At 41.2% G+C, this 26175-nt stretch overlaps 1 protein-coding gene across 10 annotated transcripts in view; it reads left to right on the top strand.

Annotated features, from left to right (window-relative positions):
* LOC141957617 (poly(rC)-binding protein 3-like) overlaps positions 1-26175 on the top strand; it is a 543962-nt gene that overhangs the window by 485212 nt on the left and 32575 nt on the right. For all 10 annotated transcript variants that reach the window (XM_074899415.1, XM_074899414.1, XM_074899411.1 and 7 more), the window contains 7 exons: positions 4395-4418; positions 4512-4544; positions 7713-7829; positions 14411-14542; positions 18429-18557; positions 20728-20871; positions 25697-25738. In XM_074899415.1, the coding sequence (XP_074755516.1) occupies positions 4395-4418; positions 4512-4544; positions 7713-7829; positions 14411-14542; positions 18429-18557; positions 20728-20871; positions 25697-25738 (621 nt within the window). The remainder of the gene's footprint in view (positions 1-4394; positions 4419-4511; positions 4545-7712; positions 7830-14410; positions 14543-18428; positions 18558-20727; positions 20872-25696; positions 25739-26175) is intronic.

The raw sequence follows: 26175 nt of genomic DNA, 5'->3' as shown, positions 1-26175 counted from the left end.
TTATTAGTGTATTCTAGTAGAAAATTATTTGCTAGGACAGCTGAATCAAACTCCTGTCTGACCTGCACTGAGGCTGAATTTGACATCAACTGTAGGATTCCTCTCACCAAACTTCAGGTATCTTAGTGTCAGTCTGGACTTCTGCTGCAGATGGAGAAAGATGAAACCCTTGGGAGTTCACCTCTTCTTTTTGGGGAACAAAACATCCTCTGTTATCTCTCTCCCTGGACTGCAGACGAGGCTATGTGCTTGGCTTACACTAGACTCCTAACTTTTAATGAACTCATGTAGGTGACAGAAATCGCATCCCTTCAGTCTTACGCAGTTAGCTACAGCACAGTTTGGTGTCTGGCAGATTTCGAAACATTTTCTGAAGAAGATAAAGCCCTCAAAGTAATCTGGGCTAGAAATATTGATAAAACTTGAGTGTCATAAAAATGATGTTAGGAGTCTCATTAAGCACTAAACGTAATTTAGGGTGATATAAGAATCTATTGGAAATAAATATTGGACTGTATAAAGAAATATTAAAGGCTTGATGGAGTAGCGGTTTGATTGGTGGTTTGGAGAACGAGGTGTAAAGAGTCTTCTGATTTAATCTGTGACTGAAGTAGGTTTCTCATAATTAAAGACACGATCTGTTGCCACCAGTACTTATGGAAGCTTTCCTAGAAAAACCTAAGGCCCCAAAAAAGTCTGAAGTCACCATTTAGAACCATTCTAGATTATTTATTTTTTTGTGATTTATATGAATCAAAAATTCTGGAAATATTAGGAATATTCATGTGAAGTTAATGTTTCTCTCTCCTCCTGTGTCCCTCCCTCACATTTCCAAGCAGAATCCCAGCTCCCAGTGCAGGGGAAGAGGTGGCATTTGCTTGGATGTTTTGAAACTGCCTCTTTATAGAACAGGCTTTAAATTCACTCTTTGAGGAGGGGAAGGTTTGAAGTATCCCATAGCATTTACAGTGGCTTTTGCTAGCACGTTCTAAGGAACTGGTCACCAGTCTCAGAATATATTTCCTCAGTGGGATTCACACCGTTCATTTGCTCAGTTCTTCAACAGCTTGTAATCTTTGGTAATAACAAGGTGATAATCAGTCAGGTAGAACTCCTGTCCCCACTGAAATCAATACTAAAAGTCCCACAGTGGAACAAGCAGTTTGAGAATCCTAGTATTTTATGCTCTACTCTGCTTGTTTAAATACTCCCAATTTCTTTGTTTGACCATCTTTTTTTAGTAGGACTACAAACAGTATAATACTTTTTTTTTTTTCAAAGAGAAAGTATCTTTTCCTATTTCCAAGGAAGATATCTTTGTACATATTAGCCATGACCCATCCATACATTTCTGAAAGAGCAGCATCTGTCATTAAGACTCACAATGATCAAATGGATTGGGGCAGATTTTGTACTAAGTGTATACTGGAAGAGCCTTGCAGGTTTAAGACCAGGACTACAGCTTCTAATGAAACTTGAGATGCACAAAAAAAGCAGTTACACCATGGACTGAAATACAATGGCTTGCCCATAGCAAATGAAACACAATACTCGCACCCATACCAAAAGGTCCTTCTACCTCCTAAGAATCTGTTTTACGAAATAATTTACTTCTGAAAGCTGGGACTGAGAAGAATGGATAAACTTTTCAAGGTAAAACTGCTGAATGTGCTGAGTGGGCAGATAGGAACTACTAGACATGGCTTATCATCATCGAGACTCTTACTCCCTGTATTGTTTAATCCCATTCAACAGTTACAGGCAGGTTGGCAGTTTTACAGTGATAATATCAAAAATAGTAAGATCTTAAAAACTTTGTGGAATGAGTGTCCCAAATTTGTGTCATTGCTAACATAAAAGCTGCACCTTATTAGAGAGCCTACACAGCACACTGGTGTGTATGTCTCAGCCATGGGAAAAGACATGACCTAAACCCATATATTAAGAGACATGGGGTAATTTGGTCACAAGACACAAAACTGCAGCGAGTCCACTTCATACACTCGTCTTTGCACAGAGCTGCTTCTTTGCATTGTATGTGTAGATGTACAGATGTCTCACAGTCCCAGATGGACACAGGAAGCTTTACCAAGAACAGTTGCACAGCTGTGTGACGTGTGAAGGTCTAATGCACATCAGCCAGCAGAACTATAGGTTTGCAAAGCAGATACTTCTGGGAGATTTGCAGTGGCTGTCTGGATAATACCTGTTCTCTGGTCAGTATGTAGAAGAGAGCAGAATCCCATTTTGGAAGAGAAGTAGCAAGGGAAATAAAAAGGGGACATGGGGAACAGAAAAAGTGAAGTTTGAAAATTAGCCTGAGAAGGGGCTTCACTGGGTTGCGGAACTTTGTAGCTATTTCAGCATTGACTTCAGTGGGTATAAGACTGTGCTTGAAGAATCACAGACCCATGGAGGTTGGAAGGGACCCCCAAAGGTCTCCAGTCTGATCTCCTGAATCCATTGGAACAAGTTGCTCCAGGCTGGGTTTGGACACCTTCAAGGATGGAGACTTCACAGCTTCTCTGGGTGCCTGTTCCAATGTTCAGCTATCCCCATGGTAAAAAGTTTTTTCCTCGTACTAAGTAGGAATTAGATGTTGCAACTTGCTTTCCTTATTGTACGCTGCAATACGATATCCCCCAAGTCCTCCCTTCCTAAGGGTGAACAAACGCAGTTCTCTCAGCCTCTCTTCATGTGTCCTGTGCTCTGGTCCCCTGACCATCTTGGTGGCCCTGCACTGGTTTAATTCAGTGTGTCCTTGTCTGTCTTGTACTAGGAACCCAAAACAGGACACAATCTTCTAGGTATGGTCTCACAAACACAAGGAGAAGGCCAGAATCGTTTGCCTCAGCCTGCTAGCTACAGTCTTGCTAGTACTGCCCAGCATTTGTGTGATCAGGGATGCACTGCTGATGCATTCATGTACTCATATTGGAGTTGTACACTGGGACCCTCAGGACTTTTTCTGCAAAGGCAGTTTGTATGTAGCAAGTTTTTGCCCAGCTTGTTCTGCTGCATGGGCTTGTTCTGTCCCAGACACAGTATTTTTCATTTGACTTTGATCTGTTCCCTGAGGTTTCTTTCAGCCCATTTCTCCAGCCTGTCTAGGTGACTCCAAATAGCAGCCATGGTCCAGCAGTGTATTGACTCTTCCTCTCAGTCTGGTGTTATGTGCAGACTTGCAGAAAGTGCAAAGGAACCATATACCAAAATTCTTCATTGAGATAGGTCTTCTTCTCCCTGAAAAGTCTTTACATCTTGTGAGCAGTTTGTGAGGAATTACACGCACAAGCAGCTTCATATTATGATCTTATAAATAACCTTCTGGTGAGAAATAGCTTTCTCAAGGTCACTGCAGGTAGTTCTCTACTTCACTCAAAGTTAGTACCACTTTATCATGAGTCCATCGTTGGACAGAGCAACAGAGGACAATTTTAAAATCTTACTCTTTGGACTGTGTTTCAGGATGGGTCAGACTTAAGTATATGGACTGGGTTGGGGGGAGGGGAACGGTATGTCATATATCTGGGGCAGATCAGCCATGTGAGACACTCTTTTAACTGTTGAAGTAGGTTTCAAAACCTGAGTGCAGGAAAGGAGTTTATTTTGCTTTAGCTGGTTTCCTCTCCATCAGATGATTCCCAGTACATCACACCTGCATGATTTGTGTAACATGTCCAGACTATTAATTTTAGAGGTAGTAGCTTCATTTTTGCTACCTGTTGGTTTTATTCACCAAGCTTTTAACTTCTGGGATGTTGCCAGAACTGCCAAATTGTTCCCCTATTGTAAGTTCACAGGCACGTTTCTCAGTATTTTCTGTCCCTTCATGGAAGATTGTGGGAGCTCAGTAGCAATTCCCAAATCCCTAAAAAGTGATTAGCAATTATTGTTCTGTAAGTGCTTAATAGGGAGATTAAGACAGGCCACCAGGTGTTCACACAATAACACTTGGTATCATGGAAATTTAGCTCTAGCTATTACATGGTGTAAAGAGGGTAAATGCCTGCCCTCAGAGAGATCAGCAATTATTTTGATGCTTGTATTAAATCCCATTTTCTCTAGAAGGTTGTGTGGTTCTATTATTTTTGAATTTTCATTCCCTGATAGGGGTTTATCTGTGGTTTTAGTAGCAGGATTGATCTGTAGCTACAAGATCAGCTTCTGTTAAAGGTATTTTTCCTACACAATCAGTAAGCTGCAGAGCCACATTTTCAACCCACCCCTTTGTATCTAACATGGCATACTTGTATACAGCAACAATGGAAGGGGGCTATGCTTCACGTTGCAGGTTTGAAATAATTGATAGTGAAATAGCTTAGGAACAGAGCAAATGCTCTTCTGTAGTGAATTGTTATCATTCACGGTGTCTTTTTTTTTTTCTGTTTCAGGAGGTTGGAAGCATTATTGGAAAGGTCAGGAAATTACTTTCTTTATTTTCATGTCACAATATTGTATATCAGTTCGATTCATCAGCCCAGGCTAACTTTTTTCTGTTTCTTTAACAGAAAGGTGAGACAGTCAAGAAGATGAGGGAGGAGGTAAGACAAGCCTTGATGTCTTTACTTGCCTTTCTTTCCAGCTCAGTAAACAGGGAAATTCAGCGTGTGCAGACCGACACTGCCATCAAGTGGGCAGTTCATTTAATATCACCATTCTTTGCAAGTGGTGGTGTGTAAATGTGCTGGCCTAAATTAAACATTGTTGTTAATGTAACCTCCTTATCGCCACAGCAGTCTGGAGTCTTTCAATCCCATAGCAATATGCCTGCTGCTGTCTTATCTCAGCAATAGCTTAGCCAGCATGATTCTGTGCATCAAAACCACTGTATCTTCCTTTAGGATACCAGCATCAGTCCTGCACGTGGCTTGGCCTCCTGGTAGAGAGTTTCCAAAATCTGAAACCAAGCATTAGACTGACGCTGTGTAAAGTTTGAGGGTAGACACAAGCTTCAGCAGAGTTCTATAGGACAAAGTATCCCTCTGCCATGTCTTAGCAAAGCCTTAACTTTTCATTGGTTTGCAGCTGTAAGATGTGGCCAGAGCAGACCTGCACACCTGCCATTCACATCCTTTGAAAAGGTTGTAAACAGAAAAAGGTTAAATAAAACAGGGCACTGCGTAAACCTCAGTCTCCCCAGTGTTGTCAGGCTTCTTTCCTTGCCACAGAGCAAACTGCAGTGTCTTCAGAGGATTGTGCCCAGGTGAAGGTTACCGACCCACACTTGTCCTTCAAGGCAGCTCATCTTACCTGGAGATCTATGTAATTTTCCTTCTTTGAAGCAAATGCTAAAAACATAAGTCAAAAGACAAATCCTACTGTTTAAAACTTTAGGAGTGCAAAGTGCATAGAGGATGCCTCAAGAAAAGTCAGTTTGGTTCTGGTAAATCTGCAGTGCATTACTACATCAGCTGCTTTGTTGTATTTATACACTGATAGAAGGTCTGTAGCAGGGAAATCTCAAAGTATTTGTAGTAAATAAAATTGTTGACATTCATCTTTAAATATACACAATAGAGTGTTCGTTGTCAGGCTGACTGAGTTCAGAGCTCCTTTTTTGATGATAAGAGCTTTCACCCGTGTTTTCACACATAAGTACATTTGCTAAGACTTAAGAAAAAATACAAGAAAAAAATGTTTCAAATATACTAGGTAGTCCTGCCAGTTGAGTAAACACGTTTTAGTTTAATTATTAATTATGATCCTGGACATCTTCAGATATAAATTGCATGCACAAAAGGGAAGCCGTCACTGGAGAATGCTCCTGACTTCTGAGTTAAACATCTTAAAGAAGAGTTATGATCCCTAGCTAGTTTTCAAGATAAATATCAAATGTACTTCTTCCACTCCTGAAAACCTACTGTCATGTACATGTGGTCACAAGAGGCTGTATTTGTTTAGTTGATTTTTTAAAATAAAGGAATTATATGCATAATATGCAGGTGAGGCAATGTCTCCACATGATGATAACCTGTTTTTTCTTTAAATAACTACCTTCTTCAGTACTTTTTTAAAAGCAAAATGGAACACTTTTTTTTACTTTCCTGACAGATGTGGCAAGTTGCATGCCACAGTTTCATGGAACGAAATCCAACTCTTGTCTTTCTCTGTCATTGGGGAAATGTCAGAGACAGCTTCAGGCCTAAAGAAAAGTACAAAAACCTTGGGTTTGTGCCCTGTGGTTGTTAACTTCCTACACAGATATGGAGGCTGCCACATAACATTTTAATTGCCATAGCTCTGTTTTGACCAGCGATCTACTGGAGGAGTAACATCTGCAAATTCTGGCTGCCACCGATCCACAGTGGAGCAATCCTTCAGACAAGCTCCCATGGTTCCGTTTTCAAAGGAATAGCCATGCTTCACATGAAGGCAGCCATGGGACGGGCAGACCTGCCTGCTGCAGGCAGCTCTGCCCAGCATGGCACCTGACATGCTCCCTGCCCACCTGAGTCCCACGGCCTTGGGTTCGTGTGCTGGCAGCAGCCATCGGACATTGCCACCAGCACGAGCAAGCCCTTGGCCCTGTTCTTCCTGATCCAGTGCTGGTGTTTGATGAGAGCAAGTCCCACTCAGGTTGGCCTGTCAGAAGAAGTGCCTGCTGCCCTTTCTTACATAAAAATACTGAGTATGTCTGCCAGCCGAGTCTGTGGCAGCAAGATTTTTCTATCCGCCGAGTTGGGTTGGGTTTTTTTGTTGTGTTTGGTTGCTATTGTGTGGGAAAATACCTTGTTGAGCAGCAAGCATGCACATGAATAAGGGCTCAGACACACAGCACATTGACTGATTCATGGTAACCCTGAAGGCAAAGGGCCAAATTAACCCAGATTATCTCACATTTTCTACAGGCCCAGATTCTTGAGAAGGTCAGTGCTGTGGATGAGTTGAGGCTCCAGTGGCTTGTTAGACTGCATTAACACATTTCCATGTCTGAAACCTCAGGGAAAGCATAGGGTGGGTCTTACCTGAACTGGCTTTGATCATTATCTTCACCAAGATCCTCTTAAAATATATTTACATCCAGTTTTGCGGTTTTCTCTGCACTGCCACAGTGACATAAAGAGGACTAAGTATACCTCAGAGCCATGCTGGCTTGTCTCCAAGACTTAAGGTTTTCCAGCTCCTTCCAACAGGCTCTTTGCCTTAAGGAGATAACACCATTACTCTTGGCCTGTCCTATCGCTAGTCTTTTAAAGGGTTGTTCAGTGCGTATTAATTGACTGCCTTCACAGGAGACACATCTATAAGGAACCTTCTCCGCAGTGCAAAGCAATGCCCCAGCTAGACAGATCAAGCCCTGCCTTTGGGTCTCTGAACCAAAAAGGTTCATCTTTCCTGGGAGGTGCTGATGCTCCCTGGAGACAACCACCTCATCTGAAATTCTGCAGCTCTGGTCCTACTTAAAGTTAACCCTGCAAGAGGGGAGGGAAAAGACCTGATTATGCAATTATTTGCAACTTTGAGTTGCAGAAGCTCTATCTGCATACTGTGATGGAGGCTGTATAAGTATTTACCTAGACAGAATCCAGCTTCCCACAGTTAGACGAATTTTTGGAGTGTGATCAATTTATGCTGAAATTGTATGACGTTGCAGGGCAATGAATTAGATGCCTCAAGATATTCCTTCCCAAGCTGTATCCCTAATCTTACATAGTTTGCTCTTTATACTGAGAAGTATAAATTTTAAAAATATTTGTTCTTTTTGACAGAGTGGCGCTCGAATCAATATTTCAGAAGGCTCTTGTCCAGAGAGAATTGTGACAATAACAGGCCCAACAGACGCAATTTTTAAAGCTTTTTCTATGATTGCACTAAAATTTGAAGAGGTAAGCAAATAAAATACTTTTTTTCTCTCTTCAAGTTGAAATAAAAACATTGTTTGAATTTTCTTATGTTTGCTTTAATGTTAAACATGATTTGTTTAATGTTCTATTTAATAGCAATGAAAGTGGTTGTATTTTTATAAATGCTTTTGGCAGTAACGCTAAAGAAAAATAATGGGTCAATTTACAAGCTGTTTGATCATTTCTTTTGCTTTTTGGAGGCTTCAGGGAAAAGCAATTGCTGCTAGTAATGTGCACTAATGGTAGGAAAAATGTCTTGGAAAATTTCTGGTCCCATTGTGGGTTTGATTTGGTAAGAGTAATTGCCTAACTTTTAGCTCTGTTTTTATATGATTCCATTTGGTATTGATGTAAATTTTATATATGTCAAAATGGATATATAATTCATTCAACTATATGATTACCAATTACCATATTTAAATCATGGCTTTTAAAATTAATTAAAATAATGGCACTAAGAGTAAGTGAAGCAAGAGTGTGCTCAATTTACTATAGAATTACCATTCTGTGCAGATACCATAGAATCATAGAGTAGTTTGAGTTGGAAGGGACCTTAAAGATTATCTATTTCCAACCCCCTGCCATGGGCAGGGACACCTTCCACTAGACCAGGTTGCTCAAAGCCCCGTCCAACCTGGCCTGGAACACTGCCAGGGAGGGGGCAGCCACAGCCTCTCTGGGCAACCTGTTCCAGTGTCTCACCACCCTCACAGGAAAGAATTTCTTCCTTACATCTAATCTGAATCTACCCTCTTCCAGTTTAAAACCCTTACCCCTCATCCTATCACTGCACTCCTAAATTACTAGGATCTCCTCAAGTTGCATCAACCAGCTATAATTAGATGGATCACCTAATGAGAAACCTCACAGAAAAGGCAGCAGGCTACAGAACATGAACCCTGGTCACTCAGGAGAGCATTTAATTCCCTTGAGTCTTGAAAATCAGACGTTCTCCTGGTTCAGCTAGGATAGGGTTAAGTTTCCCCAGCAGGAGGAAGGGATCTCCAGCCGGGTTATTCATACCATGCTGATGTCAGGTCGGGCAAGGCAGTGCTGGAAGCTTTCCTTTGTGGCTTTGGTCGCAGAAAGCACATGTGGCGGGCTGGCTGTATCATTGCGGTATTTCTCTGTATATCTTTTGTCTTGTTTACTGTTATTACTGTTTGTTGTTGTTATTATTGCTATTGTTGTTGTTCAAATTGTTTATCACACTGTTGTATTAAATTTCTCCTTCTTTTAACCCGGGATTTGTGCCCTAGTTGTGTCCAAGGGTGGGGGAGGGACAACGGCAACGTGGTCTCTGGTCCCGGCAGGGCCTAAACCAACACAGACGTCCACTCCAGGCCATCTCTCCTGTCCTTTGTGGATAGACAGAGGCCCCAGCAGAAGGCAATTTGCCTCCTGCTAAAGGAAGAATCTGCAGATAGGTGGACTGAATCACCTGCATCAGGAGAAAGGGTCTGTGTCTGTCCATTAGTGATTAAACTAGAGGGATTTGAGTCCCTTTCTTAAGAGTACTTGTTTCTCCAAGTCAGTGAGGTTAGTCTCCTCATCTCCCCATAGCACTGTGAGATGCTAGCATTGGTGGAAAATGTCAGCATGTGCCTTTATTTACACAAGGTGATTGTTCACATTTAGAGTAACAAGACTAGAAAGAGAGCTTGTGGGTCATCATATGCCGTTTTCTTCTAGCATAACAGTATGACTTGCAATCTTCTTCATAGTATGATCAAAAACAAGATTTTTTTTTCTAGTTTCTGATACTGATTCCACAACCTCAGTTCTCTGATAATTAGACACCTTCTTTTTACTCCTTACCTAAATTTATTCATGAACAGTTTATGCAGCTTTGTTCCTGTGCCAGCACTGGCCTTTAGTTTAAACAATTCTTGCCTTCATCCCCGAGGATTCCCCTCTTAGACATCTTTTTAGAAAGCAGTCTTATTCCCTCACACCCCTGCTTTTGCCAGAGTAAGTAAGGCAAGCTCAGACTTTCAAAGGTTGCATTCCCAACCCTCTCATGACTCTAGTACTCCCTTTCTACCTTTTCCCAATTACAGTTTTTATTAAATGTATGTGTTAATTGTGGACAGGTTGCAAATGAAGTTCCACAAGGGCTTATTTAATGGCACTAACAGTCCTATGTCCTGGCAATCACGCTAACATATCCCTACCGCTGCTGGAAATGCCTCACCTCCTACTAATGTAATGCTTTGCACACAACCATGCTGTGCCTGGCAGGTATCCCCAGCTCCCGCTCAGGTGTTTTCAGTGGAAACTTCTTTGGTCTTGGCAGCCATTCCTGTCAGCCCTCAGACAAATGACCTTTTTTTTTTTTCTACTGCAAATATTAATCCCATTTATATTTCTCCAATCCTTCATGGGTTTTCAGATCTTCCTTTGTGATATTCCAATCTCTCAACACGTTGATAAAGTACCCTGGTTTTGTGGCATGGTATTTTTTATAAAAATGCTAATATTTTTCCTCACCAGTTATTAATAAGATAATAATGACATTGAGGTTGAATCCTGCAGAACCAAACAAGTAATTGTCTCCAGCCCAATTTTAAAACCATCTGTTGTCATCTTCTTCTCAGCTTTGTCTCCTACCCATCTTGTACCAATCCCTGTTTCTTCTAGCTTAAGAGGCGGTTTTGTGTACGGTACCATACCCTCCAATCTACGGAGACCTGGAGTGAGCAGCCTCTACATGAAAAACATGCACTGCTCCAGGTCTTATTCTGAAAAATGCTGAGGGAATCATTAACAAAGATAATCCCTGCCAGTTCCCACCAAAACAAGTACCCAGTGGAAATAACGCTGCATTTCTCATAAAAACTTCAAACACTGCACAGCATCAGATTCCCCACCCTACTACCCAACACCATGTTGTCTTTGAAAGTGCTGTAGTTAGCAACAGGCAAAGAAATCTGAAATTCAGTCATCTGGCTGGATTTTATGCATATTTGCCCTTGTAGATTTTAGAGGGTAGTCTGGACTCTTCTTGTGCTTATTAGCAAATGGGTATTAGCATTCCCTGCAGATAAGGTACTGTGGTTATATTCTGAAATATCTGTATTTAGTTTTTAATATAAATGGCTTCTGGTATATTTAAAAAAACAGTGGTAAAGAAAAATGTCTCATATAATCAGTTAGGTTTCCTATAATTATTCCTGTCAATAAAAGGAGATAACTGTAACACTTTGGAGGCAAAATAAAGTAATGTTTCAGAAATTACAAGTGAGCTAGCTACCAAATGTTATTTTTCATGCATGTCTTTTTGTTGGAGATTTATTCAGCCATTTAAAAAATTGAAAATCCTAGAGCAGACGGTGCCTGGCCCAGCTCTGGTTATTGCAGCTACCTTCAAACAGAACAAAAAAGATGCATGTGTGAGACTGACAGTTTGAAGGTTTTTTTGGTATTTGCTATGCACGCCCACATGAAACATTTTGACATGAAGCCCTTGAACCCTTAATTTCAACCCTACAGCTGTATAGCTGGGAATAAGCAGGTCTAGGAAGACATGGGAGCCATGGAATGCTTTTCTAATGTTAGCAAAAATCTCAAAATGTGCCAGAAAGGGGAAAAAAGACAAGATCTGGAAGAGTGTTCTCTGTACAGATGCTCTTCAGCCTTGTATTACTCTGCTTTGACAGCCTTCCTAATAAAAGTTGATTTGCTAGCAGCCTGATGATGAATTTGCCAGCTAGGTAGGTAATTACATAAACAACTAAAGTATTCACTGCAGAGGAAAAAGAGAGATGTTAAAAAATGGCAGTAACCCAGACAGACCACTGGAGTTGCAAGAGAGGACATTTTAGACCAGTGATTTCCAGACTGGAGTCTGAGACCTAAGAAATGCAACTGTAATTTCACTGGTGAGTGGGTCAGCTCTAGTTTTGGGTCTAAATATGCATAATCCACTGGAAGCATGTGGTAGTTAAGTGCTGGAAAAAACAGCAGACAGACCTCAGTTATCAGACCTTCTCCAAATAAATGAGAGAGAGTTTGATGGAATCCTTGTTCATCCTCAAATATTTGTGAAGAAATTGCTCAGCTCTGGGAATAAGGAGGAGAGAAGGGCAAGGTGATTAAAGCAATTGAGATGATGCCTTTTTGACAAATACGAACTCATGCTACTACAACTAAGGTAAGTCCTGTGGTGGTCATTACGAAGTGAGGAGCCACCTCACAGACTTGTACTTGCTGTGGAAATTGGCAGGTTTAACATTTTAATTTGGAACCCAATAAAGAAGAATATTGCTGCATTTTTCCCTGGAGGTTTGATAGATTTCTGAGTTGCCAGATTTGCTTACCTTGGGAAGCCTTAGACGCTGTGACTCTTGGGATGCCAGGAGCTAGGGATGCTGCAAGGCTTCAACACTGGGAGCTGGCTCCCCTACCACTTCCAGGCTCCCAGTTAGCCCATCCTGACTGAGGAGCAGCCCAGGCAAGGAGGCAGAAAGCCATGCAAGGTCTGGCTCTAGTGTCTGCCAGAGCCCTGAGGAAATGGATGCAGTGCCACAGAAAGAGAGGTTAAAGAAATAGGAATCTCCCAGTTTGAAAGATGACTGTTCTGTGAGAAGGTCTTCAGCTAGCCCTACTTGGGAGCCTACAGTTCTAGAGGGGAATTTTTTCTGTTCATTTCTCTTTTGCAGTGTTTTTAAGCTGAACTAACTGCATTATGCACCCCACACTGCTGAGCCTGCATATTTAGATTTTGTTCTTTGAAATGATGAGGAGAAAATAAAGAGAAAAGTGTCTTCGAATTTTTGTGAAGTGCATTTGAAGGCAGTAAGTGCACTGAAGGCTTTGAGGCCAGGCCACATATGACATGGAAGTAGAAGATACAATCAGGGTCATGCTGGGTGGCTTAAGATGGTTATTTACCTACATCTTGATGATGGTGTGCCTCCACTTGACACAAACGTGATATAGTGAGATGACATCTTCCAGCTGAAAAATTGTTTTGGCTTGGACTTTATTTCAGATACACAGGTGCCTGCAAAATTCCGTTATCCCTCTTGCTTTATTTTGGATTATCTCTCACTGACACAGGCACTAAACAAAATGTGAGTTACTGGCTGGCAGAGGAATAATTTGATAGCTGTCTTGTGGCATGCAGCAATGCCTCATTCCGTTCAAGACTTCTTTTCTTCTCTTTTAAGCTAAGCAAGGTCACACTGATCCATTTCTTGGATGGAAGAATGCTGCCATCACAAATACAGAGGTACCGCAGGTATCAGTGCTGGTGTCACTGAGCTTCCCCACCAATTCAACAAGGCATGCAGAGTTGTTTAAAGTGCTTGTTTGTTGTTTTTTTTTAATTCGGGGTCTTGATCACATAGTATAGGCACTTTTTTTTTTGTTAATATATAGTAGTCTTGATAAGTGAAAATGTGGGGAAACACATCAGCTCTGTCTGCTGGAACTCTCATTGATTCATAAATGAGTTAAATTAATATGAAAAGCATGTTTTCTGTCGTTTGTGTCCTATTCTTTCAGGTAGCATTTCTGTAAAGGGTGTAATAGCTGTGCCATGCCACCTCACAGATGGATGAGATGCTCATTTCAGCTCACAGATACTGTTAGCAAACCACATTGAGATTCTCATGAGTTGTTGGACAGGTGCTATGCAGCTTGCGGCTTTTTTTTTTTTTTACAATGCTCTCAACAGCATCCCATTGATCAGTGGGAAGGTGAACTTTATCTTTTTCTCAGGAATTCAAGACATTAAGAGGGATTGTTTTGTCTTGCCTAGAAGATTTTGAACTATCAAAATGTGTTTAAATCAATGTAAACCTTGCAACAAGCAGTGTATTGAAATGTTCATAAAAACTTGCAGTATAGTCTCACTGGATAATGAGATACACAGATATGGGTTACTTTACCTGGATACAGGTAATTGCTGTTCTGCTGAGCTCCTTGTACTCTGGTTACATAACTGTGATGCAAGAGATTTTTGAAATTATGTAACACTGCAAATATTTATGCATCTGCTACAGAAAATAAATTAAGTGCGGGGGCAGCAAAATATTTATCAAAATAATCTGATTTTCTCTGATTTTCTCTGCTTCAGATTATTCACAGATTGTTTGTCATTCGCTTTTTTAACCTTTTTTCTTTGTATCAAAACTGACAAGAAATTGCATGAAATGTAAAGACTTATTGTTTAGTAGAAGTGTTCTCATTGAGATGGTGGAAAAGACATCAAATCAGGATTTGAGGGCTTGTTAACTCTTTATCTTCTCCATCTGCTTTGGCGGGTCAAATGACAGACACTACCTCCTCCTGTTCCTCATCTTGCCTCAGAGACTGTCCTCTGGTCCCGCAGTGTGGACGTGCAACGCCAGACAGCAAAAGGGTTCCTCTGGCACAAGCTGCTTGTGCCGTTCGTGCTCACAGCAGAGCCGGCGGCTTTACCTGCAACAGAAACAAAACACAGCTGGTTGCACGCTCCCCAGGTCTTCAGGAACAGCTTGGGCATTTGCTCTGAGCCCTTCAGTCCTTACTAGGAATGGCAAATCCTCCACTAATTCTTTCTGATGTTGTGATTACAGGACATAAACGCTTCAATGACAAACAGCACGGTGACAAGCAAACCACCTGTAACACTGCGACTCGTCGTCCCAGCAAGTCAGTGTGGATCCCTCATAGGAAAAGGAGGTTCCAAAATCAAAGAAATCAGGGAGGTAAGTCCTGGGATGTCTGCCAGGAACACTGCCTAACTCTGCGTCCTACCACAGCGTGCCCTGCCACCATGGGCCACTGCACTTTGCTCCTCGCACAAACATGAGCACGTGCTGAGTGAAAGGCCTGGAAAAGCCTGGCTCTGGGGGAAGCAGGGGTCCAGCACAGCTGTACCTTTCTACCTTCCTCGAAGCTAAAGACCGTATGTGAAATAAAGAAACAGCTTTACGTATTAGTCTCTGATGCACAATTTAGCGAAGCAACAGTTTAGCAACAGAAATAGCTTGTCCAGTTTCTCTTCGTGCACAGCCCCTTCTCAGCAATACTCAGGTGATCTCGAGTTGGAGCGTTACCTCCATTTCCAAATTAGCTACTGCCCTTGCAGCCAGAGAACGGCCCAAGTATCACTGGCGAGTCCAGGTTAGATCAAATGCTTGATCTACTTTTTAGAAAAAAATCCATTTTCATACTCCTCTCCTGTTTCTCCCTAATCTCACTGTGCCACAGGTGACCTGATTTCATGTATTCCAAACCCATATTGACTTTTTTTTCATCCAGACTTTATCTAAAGGTAGTCATGCAATATGCTGTGCTAGTGGTGACTTTTTCCTTTAACCAGAAAATGCAAAAATTATCATAGAGTGCTAGTTTTAATTCTTCTATGCACGACTGTAACAACATATAGCGTATGTCACACCAAGGATCCAATGTTTGTAATCAGTCAAACAAGAAAATCAGGTGCATGCTCAGTTATGTAGACAAAATCTGAATAGGATCTTTCAGAAAAATGGATTTTTATTCTGGAGAAAGTGACAATACTCCTTATAAATTTGTATTCATTCCAAATAGAATGATGTGTTGAATATCAAGATAACACGTTGAACAATTTTTTTTATTTGACTGTGTCAAAACAAAAGCTTTTGGCAGGCTTTACCAAAGTGAAACTTACATTTTTATCTAAAATGTAGGTTTCAGTGAGATTTTATGTTTTCATTTCAAATGTGAAAAGAAGTTAACGGATATTTTTCCATCAAAGAAAATTTGATCAAATGTCAAAAAGGAGTGTAAAATACTTCGATCAAAATTTTATATCCAGCTTTTGCTATGAAATGGTAGTTTATGGTAGCTTTGGAAGTAAAGGTGATGATAGAGGACAGTTAAGGGTCTCATCCTTTCAAGACTTTCAGGTTCTTCCAAATTATTTCATTTTAATTCCAATTTGATTGTCTCAGGATTTTTTTTTAACAAAATTCCCTCTGAAGGCTTATCTTCACTTTTCAGAATTTGGCCACTAATGAAAGGGTCTTTTCTCTCCTTGCATAAAGGGAAGTAAAAGCAGTGTGTACTGCTTCCATTAGCTGACAGAGCTGCCAAAAGCTGTTTCAGAGTTTTTGTTGCCAGGCAAACAACATGTTGTCCCTCCATGTGCCTCTTGCTTTGTAAACTGTGTTCATGGAAACACGCATAGGTTGCCTGCTGTAAACTCACAGAAAAACAGTTGAGAGCTCTGCAGTTTGAAGGGAGTCTCTGTGCTTACTGAGACCTGCAAATAAAAAGCAATTACAAATCAGATTTTTTTTTTTCCTTAGAATGCTGTTACTTTATTTTTTATCAAAGAGTCCGGGAGCTATGCCTCTCAGTAGTCCTTACTGTCAAACAAGCTTTTGAGATGTGGAAGAAAGGAGTCACTTGATGACACTGAGGGGAAGAAAACATTCTTTCTGTGCAGATGTTATGGTCACAGGAAACCCTCTCTCTTTAATCCCCAAAAAGCTTTGTCAGAGAACGTTGTGGTAGAAGATACTTGTGTGTTGAAGTGCGCTTTCTGGGTGTAAGGAAGGTGTTCAGCTTGCCTTATGCATTTCTGGCTCAGATTCTGGACATCCACCAGACTGTTGGTATTTGCAGCAGTTCGTGTCTGGCAGGCAGCAGGTGAAGCCAGGCTAAAGCCTTGCCACCGAAGGAGACAGAGCTACTGTCAGAGCACACAGTCAGAGGAGACCTCAGCCACAAGACATGATTTCTCTTGGTTGTTACAGATCTCTTAGGTATCCAGGAGAATTGTCAGGCAGCAGAAATCGAGCTGATTTCTTAGTTACATTAAAACAGGAGCAGGCATAAGCGTGAACCGTGTGCTGGTGAGTACTTAGCTCTAGATTTTACAGCTGTCAATACTTTGGATTTTATTTTAAATATTGGTAACCTTATCCAGAGCACTGAGTGAGTGCTTTTAGGACATAGTTTTTTAAAGGTGAGATTGGTCTGTTGGCCTGTGTACATTAAATAACTGAAGTGATTATTCTGATGAGCATAGTTTCAGAAGCAATTGCCTATTAGTCTAGTACAAGGAAGTAAAAGGATAAAGTTTGGCCAAATAGGTGTTTTGATAAGGCTAATGTACCGAGAAGTCACACTGCACATTTTCTTAAGCATATGAGTAATGGACAAAATATTACTCATATTTTGTTACTGATATAGGACCAAAGTCAAAGAATAAACAAGATTGGCACTGGAAACAACTGCATGAATGACTGCAGTGTTTGGCAGAATATTTTGTGCTAGATATACAGATACCTGGAACTGTACATTAAACAGCAAATAGGATCAAACAGAAAAAAAAAAAAAAAAAAGGAGCATCCAGCTCAAGATGCGGTCCAGTTTCATCATCACACAGCACACTGACTGGTAATTGCACAAGGACGATCTTTTGTGTTCAGTCATGTACCCAGGAACAACATGTAGGGTTGCAGTACTATTTTCCAGATAAGATTACCAAAAAAAAAGAAAAGAAAAACATGACTGACTGATCAGATTATGGCAGAATTCCAAAGCCTATTATACAGCAAGGAATTGATATTCTGGCTTTAAACAGCACTAGTGAACAGAAGATGCAATCAGTAATTTAATCAGTCTTTGGAAAAAAGAATAACATGTTGTATGCAATCAGCAGGAAAACAAATTAACTCCTTGCTGACTGACACAAAGTCAATGGTTACTGAAAATACTTTTTTAAAAAACCCAGAATATTGCATTGTGATAACAGTCAGGAATAGATTTTGTCTGTAATACGTGAAAGTGCTAACTCAATATGAAATGCCTGGGTTTTTCTCTGTTGACTTAAAAGGTCTTCAGGATGTTTTTGAAATAATGCCAGGGATTGTTTTGGCCTCATGTATTTTTTTATTTCTTTGGGTTGGCTGGGTTTTTTTTGTTGTTAACTAAGATACATTAGTGCCAAGATCACATTTTTTAAAAAGTAAAACAAAACTGGTTCATTACCTCCTTGGGTTCATTAATGAGCTAAAAGTTGATGATGTGCATATATTTAATCAACTCTAATATAATTTAGAAATGCCTCTGTACCATCCAGGGATATTCCAGAGCATAAGGCAGCCCCAAATTTCATCCAGAGACACAAGTCAGCCATCAGTGGATTAAAGAACCATTTATCTGCAAGTCATTTGATTAGCAGATCTTCTCCAATTATCAACATTTTTTTCCTTTTTTTTTTTTTTTTATTATTGAAAAGTACTTCATTTCACCCTTTTCATTTTTTAGTCAGTATGAAACTGGCTGTCCTTGAGAGGGTTAAAGGACTTGTAATGGAATCTAGGTCACAGTTTGATTCATTAACAGCTACTGAGGACTAATCTTCCTAGGACAGGAGTGTTTGCAAATGGGCTTGAACAGGCAAATCCATGTCCTGCCAGACCTTAGTTATCCTGTCTGGGCATAAGTTTACATGGGCACTCTACCACCTATCTAGCAAAGAAAAGACAAAGCATTTAGAGGTGCATCCCCTCCATCACATCAGTGAATCGCTGGTTTTTGAGAGGTGCCGTTGCCTGCCTTGACAGTGACGCTCTCTTTGCTTTGTCTCTGCTCAAGTCCACAGGAGCCCAGGTGCAGGTAGCAGGGGACATGCTGCCAAACTCGACGGAGCGCGCAGTGACTATATCGGGCACTCCTGACGCCATTATCCAGTGTGTGAAACAAATATGCGTGGTTATGCTGGAGGTAAGTGAGTGCTTGGCATATCACCTCTCACTCGGGACTTGCTCAAATGCATCATTAATTTTCAATTGCCCTGGGCTCGCTAGGGGTGCTACCTGCCCTTCCCATGCCAGGGAATTCAAGAGGACTTTGTTTGACTGTGCCCTTCCTGGTGTTTGAGAGCCTCTCACAGCAGGGTTTAGCAGTCAAAGACCAGGGCTGTCATGACACTGTCAAACAACAAACCAGCTCCAGCATGGAGCTGCAGCCCATTCTGAGAGAAAAGCATTTTATTCTGGTGCAGAATAGGGCAGAAAACATCTAGGTCTTTATTTAAATAGAAATAATCCTGACTGGTGTAATTTAGATTTACCAGTAATTTTTGGTCAGATCATTGTATAAGGCCAGAATGTTTCATTTTGATGGCAGGTTTTTAGCACTTAGATTAAATGATACAAAATTAATTTATATAAAAATCTGGGCATTTTAACCCTTTCTGAAAACACCCATAATTTCATGCAAGTACATTTCTTAAATGACTAAGTTGAATAGAAGTTTGAAAAAAAAAAAGTCAGCAAATCAAAATTAAGTACTTTGACCTAAGTAGTCATAATTTTTGACAAGGATCTTGAAACATCTCTGCTTTCATCACATTTTCTGCTCAAAATTTTTCTGTGTTTTTTTGTTTTGGTTTATTTTTTTCCTTAAGTCTAGTCAAAGGCTGTCCCATGATGATCTCTGACACCCTACTGTTGTGTTATTCTTTGAAGAGTGGAGAAATTGGAGTGTTTGAGACAGCACTATGACTATTGACTGTTCAGAAGTATGCAGTGCATCAAAATGACATACAGCCTTTGCATCAAAATGCCAGCCTAATGCAAATAAAAGCATAAAAACTAATAAATCCCTAGTATTTCACTGGGGGAAAGTGTCTCTTGCTTCAGTTTTTTCTGGACTACTGTAAAGAAGGAATTTCTTTATAAAAATGCAAGAGAACAGGAAGTTAATATTAAGTAATAATTTTTGTTTATTAGAGATGGAGTACGTGATGGCAATAGTTAACAACTTTGTGAATACACAGTGTAGCCTATTGTCCAAGTGACATTCATGGAATAAATAGTTGTTTGCTAAAAGAAGATGAGAGAAGCCACTTCTCAAAACCAGAGAAACACAGTCCTATTTTCCCCCAGGTAGAGCCACTTTTTAAATAAGCAGTTTTGACATCAGTACATACTTTTAGTGTTAGGCAAATCACAAGCAGCACTACGAAGACACTGGCTTAACTACTGTTTGCTACATCAAATGTTTAAGAAAATGAATGTGCTCTTATTTGCAGCATATATTTAATTTGGCAACAAACACTTTCATTTACATGAAATAGGTAACTATATGATACTAATTAATGAAAATAATATTGTTGTTACCTTCTTTAGTTGTAGTTAATGCACTGAAATTAAGGCACCATTCTGCTAGGTGTTGCACAGCTGACTTGAAGCCTTTTTTACAGATGCATGCTCCTGCTTTATTTACAAGGAGAAACTTAGCCTTTGTCAGGGGTTTTCACTTTGGGTCCTTGGGTCCTTGCCTTGGGCTACAGGGAACAAACTCCTTTTCATGCATTACAAAGGCTGTGGTCATGCTCCTGCTGAAGCCAGGAGGACTTTTCTCTAGCCTTCCAGCTCAGTCAGACAAAAGGCAGGGTCAGGCTGGTCAATTCAGGCTGGCCGTTTGCAGTTGAACAGCTGACTTAGTTGAGTTGGTAAAACAAGAAACCTTGATGTGTAGCAGTGTAGGAAAGATTGATAAGCAGGAGATGTGCTCTGTGTTAACAAAGCAAGAGCACAGGCCAGACTCTTCCAGAACATGACAAATTTCAAAATTGTGCCCATATTTTGTGAAATGCCTTGACATGCTTAATGAAGCTTCATAGTTTCATCCCATGATGGCAGTAATGAAACCATGAGTGCCAACACTCCCTGTTTTGGCTGTGCAGTTGGGACCTCAGCTTTTCCCCTTGAAGCCTTGACAACCAGCCTCCAGCTTGCTTTTGGGCTGATGGGTTGGAGGACAGGGTGGGGTGGGCTAGGCTGGGTTAGCTGCATGCCTTGTCTGAGGTGACCAAGATAAGGAGTAATTTTTTGATACAAACTCTGCTTCATTCTGCATTTTGATTGCTTTGTGTTTTTGTCTGCAGTCCCCACCCAAAGGTGCCACCATCCCCTATCGTCCCAAACCTGCCTCTGCACCTATCATTTTTGCAGGTGGCCAGGTAAGAGCAGACACCATTTTGGCTTCAGCTGGAAACCACACCGTCTTGGCCCAACCTCAGCCAGCGCCTGTTAGTTTTCAACTTTTACTCTTTTTTGCCTGGTATAGTATTGATGTGTTTTGTCTATTCTGTGTGCTTACAGTTGCAGGAAAGGAGAACACTGCACTGCAAACCTGATGCAAAATTGTGATGCCTGGTGTTTTACCAAGGCTTAAAATTAACTTCTATAAATAAGAAAAGTTTACCCTCTTGCGAATTGAGAGCTGTCCAAATCAGATGCTCCCTGAGTGGGACAAAGCTGCTTATTGTAGGGGTTGTTTTTTTCACTTTTACCTTGCAGCTTCACTAACAGTATAAGCAGTTTTACCAGTTTTCAGAGGAGATCAAACAGCAGGATGTCTCTGCTCATGAAAGGCATAATCTTTCTCTCATAGATTTAATATTTTTTAGGACAAAATAGTACATTTTGCAGTAAAAATAAATACACACATTATTTCTGCTGCTTATAGTCCCTCAGGACATACATACACGCAAGTGTAGACCTTCCCAACCATGGCATGCAACAGCATTCCTGTTTTGTTTTTATATAGTGAATTTTTGACGATTTCCCCCTTCATCTTAAGCTATATAAATCCGGGTTCTCATCTGCCTTTAAAACCCCATGTGCAATGTGGCTCTTTCTTGTCTTTTGATAATGCTCTGAAATGGTCCTGCAACGTGCCACTGAGACATGGCAGGAATTTGCTCTGCCATCATCCATTGCAGGGGCAATGTAGTTTTAGTAACTGATGAGCCATCAATGAATACAGCTGATATGTACCCTAAAAACACCATAGGAGGCTCACAAGGGGTCTTAACGTAGCCAACAGGCTACACAGAGAGCAGCACTGCCCAGATAGGCGCAGTGGTGGAGGAATGAGATGCTACAAGCCCTGCCCAACTCCATTAGAAACTGATCTCCTCAATCTGGCCTAGAGGAAGGTAGCCATCTCTCTACTCAGGATTCACTTATGTGAAGCCTCTCTGGCAGTTAGACACCTCCACTCAGCCAAATCTTTTCCGCAAGATAACATCAAGGTCTCTTTTTAAGTAGTTATCAAGTGGGAAGAGCCACTCCTCTGCATGGTGGAACATCTGCAGGCAGGTCCCACCACCCATCCCATTTATCCCAACCCAGGTCATCACCATGTCATGGGCTGTGGGTTGTGGGCTGCTGTGCCTACAGCCCTAGAGACCATTTCTCACCCCAGTAGGCAATTTGGAGGTCATATGAGAAGCTGAACACGGGGTTCCTGGTGGGGTAGAGGGCACAAGGTGCTGCTGGTATTGTTGGTGGTATGACAACCTGCACCACCATAATCTGCCCATTCATAAGGAAGCTCCTGCACATGTCAAGCATACACCAAAGTGCCATTGCTTCTGACAGGCCCTTGTAATGACCTTTCTCTGAATTTTTGTCTCAGAGTTTTACCTTCTGCTCTGTAATGATACACTGTGATATATGTCCAATTTTTCATAATCTGGCTGGAGTAGCTTTCAATTCCTGGTGTTCAAGCCTACTACTCTTAGTTAACTGTCTTCAGAATAAGAAATCTGCTTCCTTAGTGACCAAAGTTGAATTGAAATTTAAAGCCAGAAATTGGTCTATGACTGAAAGTTCAGAATAATTTACTACATATATATGTTTACACTGCAGTGCTTTCCTTTAAGAAATACGTGTATATATATGTGGCAGCCCATGTTACCAGTATTATAATTACCACTACCTTCTAAGACTGTCTCTGTGTATGATTACTCAAGAGTATTGTAAGTGATTGCAAAAGTGCTCTGAGCAGTTTGTATAAATAATTTAAGCTATCCTATTTTAAGGGCTAATAGCTCTTGTCATCTTCAGTTTTATCAGTTAAAATAGTGTTCTCACTTTTCTAATGCAACCTTGTTGATGTGAGAAAGAATGTAAGACAAACACTTTCTGTGTGATTAGAATTTCTGTGCTCTGACTAAGCAGACTTTTTAAGAAAATGCTTAAGGTGTGTTTGGGTGTCAGAATGGAAAGACACTTTAACCAGGTTTCATAAATAATACTGAAAATGAAATTTTGTCCGGAGTATTAATTCCATCTAACCTTTTGGGTGCCTATCAGAAATTATTTTTCCATTCTTAATTATATCATGGCTATCTTGAAAGGCTTTGGTTTGTTTAATGCTTGCATATCAAGCAACACTAGCAAAACCAAATTTCTAGTTTTCCTTAACAAGTTAGGGTTCTTTTGCTTTTAATTCTCTTGTGCTTCTTCGATACTCTATTGCATGACAGAACTAAAAGGAAGCTGAACACTGACCTGCCCTGCTCTGTCTGTTACCAAAGTATTGCATATGCAGTGGTTTAAAAAAATGTAAATCCAGCACTCCTGCCTTATGGAAACGATTCAGAAATTTCTACCCACTGTGCTACATTGCTGTTTAGATGGGTAGTCACAGGGTATGGCTTTGCTTTATGTCTCCTAGCAGTTTTATGGTTTAAACTGAGGAAGATTTGTAGACCAGGTCATTCCTGCTGTTACTAATGTCAGTACATCAGTAGGCAAGTTGCCCTTGACTTTGATGGAAGCAGACCTGTAGCTCTGTCCTTAGTGAAACATTACAGTACAGATGTTTCAGTAGCCTCTACCAGGCTTGTACTTAGTACACCTCAACCACAGAAGGGCACAGTTCCTCTGTCAAGGGATAAAGCAGTCAAAATCAGTTTTTACTCAGCCTAAATCACGCAAATTACCTTTTGGGAGCCTAAGAAATTAAGAGCTTTTTTTTTTTTTTAACTGGGAAAGAAAATTCAAGACCCATCTTGTCCATGCTGCTTTGATGGTTTTCATTGACAACCAAATAAAAGCTAGTCTGAGCTCTGAGCGTTCATTATTTTTGTTATTTCTCCACTTGGTTTGCTTCTTCATATGTATACATGGAAGTATGAGGGAGCGGAGTGATGAGGAAAGGGATGACTTCTATTATGTTTGCTGGTGATTTTTTTGCAGTGGTTTCTTGATAGTTTGCAGACCACTGCTTGGGAAGCACCCATGTAAAAGGTGTTCTCTCAGATGGGTTTGAAGTAAAGCCAAGATTAGAAGGGACACTTGTGATCCAGTACAGAGGCTCTGAGACCAAAGCATGGCTTCCAGACCCACTATTTGCTCCTGGACTGAAGTGCCTGCCCTGTGCTATTTCCAGCTATAACGTCCCTGAGACTGCTCCTGTGCTTGACTATGCCCAGAGCCCCAACTCAGCAAAGCATAGTAACATCTCCCTAAGACTGTCCTCATTTGGTAAAACACTGAAACACACGCTTTGCTTACATGAATACGTGCTTGCTTAAGACCCACTGATGTCAGTAATCACCTGTTTTGGTGGACTGGAACCTTTTCTTGTCGTTTATAAACCATCAGTAACAACCATCCCTCATAGATGCACGTGATACGTTTACCCGTGAGCATCCTATTGAGCCCAGTCGTACACACTTCTGCCTGAAGACTGCTCACGTGCATAACGTTTGCTGGATTGCAGCCTTGCTTTATAACTAATTTAAAAACTAAATGAAATATTTCTTCTCCAGAAGGGAAATTCTGCTGCAGAAATGTGGATCAGGCAGTTGAGGCATTAAAGGTTTTAATAACCAAACTCCATTAAATGAATTGTTTTATCATTTGCAGAGGATTCATTACTTCTAAAAGGCTTTTTGTCAAATAAGCATTTTGAAAACTAAGCTAATCAGCTCTGTTGCTGTTTATAATTCTCCCACTACAAATATTTATACATTATAATTTGTCGTTCTGCTTTCCCGCCTGACTAAGCGCAAGCACATTAAAATTTTTCTGACATGCCGTTCCTTTCAGAAAAGCCCTACAGGATAAAACAGAAAATTATAAACTCTCTATAGTTTTTTCTTTGTAGGCCATTACAGAGCATTGAACAGAGCCAGCAGCAGAGACAAAGAGCTGTGCTAACTGGTGCCAGGCATGCCACTGTATCCCTCCTTCCTCACAGGCGTTTTTTGCCTCCCCCACCTAACTCCAGTACTGCCAGAAGTGATGCCAGAAACTATACTCCTTGCAGTGCTCTTGTGGTGCAGAGAGGCTGGATTTGGAGGGGAGATATTTGGCCCCTTGTGGGAGATAAGATCACCACACTGGGGTTCTCCATCATGTTCCTATCTCCAAACTGGCACACTGGCCCCATGCCCAGGCACTGCACGACAGGCTGCCATCCAGCACATGTGCTCTTGTACCCGCTGGCATGTCAGCCTGGGGCATGAGCTCCATGGGGTGCACCAGGGCACACGTTTGCTGGCACTTAGCATCTGTGGCTGTCGGTGGCCAGATGAGGTGGTTCAGAACCGGCTGGCATGTGTCCCTGCACGCAGCAGTCAGGAGCTGAATGGCAGAGCAGGGCATCCCCTGGGCAGGTCTGCCCCATCCTCGCTGCCTGCCTTACTGCTTTGGCATCAGCATCTCCCTGCCTGCATTGGTGGCACTGGTTGGATGCGACAGCGGGGAGGGGAAGTGGCCACCCCCATGCTCCTCAACCCCTCTCAACCCCTCAGCTCTGGTCCCTGCAGATGGAGCTGGACTAAAGAGAGGTCCTGAGGACCAAGGTCATCAGAGCTCAGGCAGTGGAATTTAGCTTTCGTTGTTTTGCAAGGGGTGTGTGGGCAGCCCGCCAGAGACCTGTCCATACTGTGCCAAATGTTATCAAGCAGCACAAGACAATTAAGCTTCACTCAGCATTGAAAGCGGTGCGGGTGGCATTTGCCTGGGGAGCCAGGAGGAGCTTTTCTGATGAGAACAGGAATGTTGCTTGTCCCACTGGACTGACTGTGTCTTAACTGTGCTTGTTGTTTTCAGGCGTTCACGATTCAGGGGCAGTATGCCATCCCTCATCCAGACGTGAGTCCAGTGCCTGTAAATTATTCCCCTTTTCTTCCTCTCCCTCTTATTTGTTCTGGGCAACATTTGCTTTCTACAGTTAGCAATAAAGACATGGCCTAAGGACACCTTTCCTGAACAACAACGTATAGCCAAGTGTTAGCTCAGCTACAACTCTTACCTTGTGTAATAATTGCTAGAAAGTACAATGGCCCAGGAACAAATGACAGTTATCTTGGTCTTTTTTTGCATGTGATATATTTGAGTTCTTTTAATATGTAATTCTACAGTAATTAGTTAATATTAACAATAGCCATTACATGTAATAACAGCGGAGATGTCATTTATAACCACTTCGGGTTTTTTTTTCCTCTACAGTAGATTAGAATGAATGATTAAACCTTTTTTTTTTTGTTCAATATAATTTTAATTAATCCAGTTTTAGAACATGTAAGATG

Source organism: Athene noctua, chromosome 2, assembly GCF_965140245.1.
Source record: "Athene noctua chromosome 2, bAthNoc1.hap1.1, whole genome shotgun sequence".
NCBI lineage: Eukaryota > Metazoa > Chordata > Aves > Strigiformes > Strigidae > Athene > Athene noctua.
This window is presented reverse-complemented; position numbering and strand designations above follow the sequence as displayed.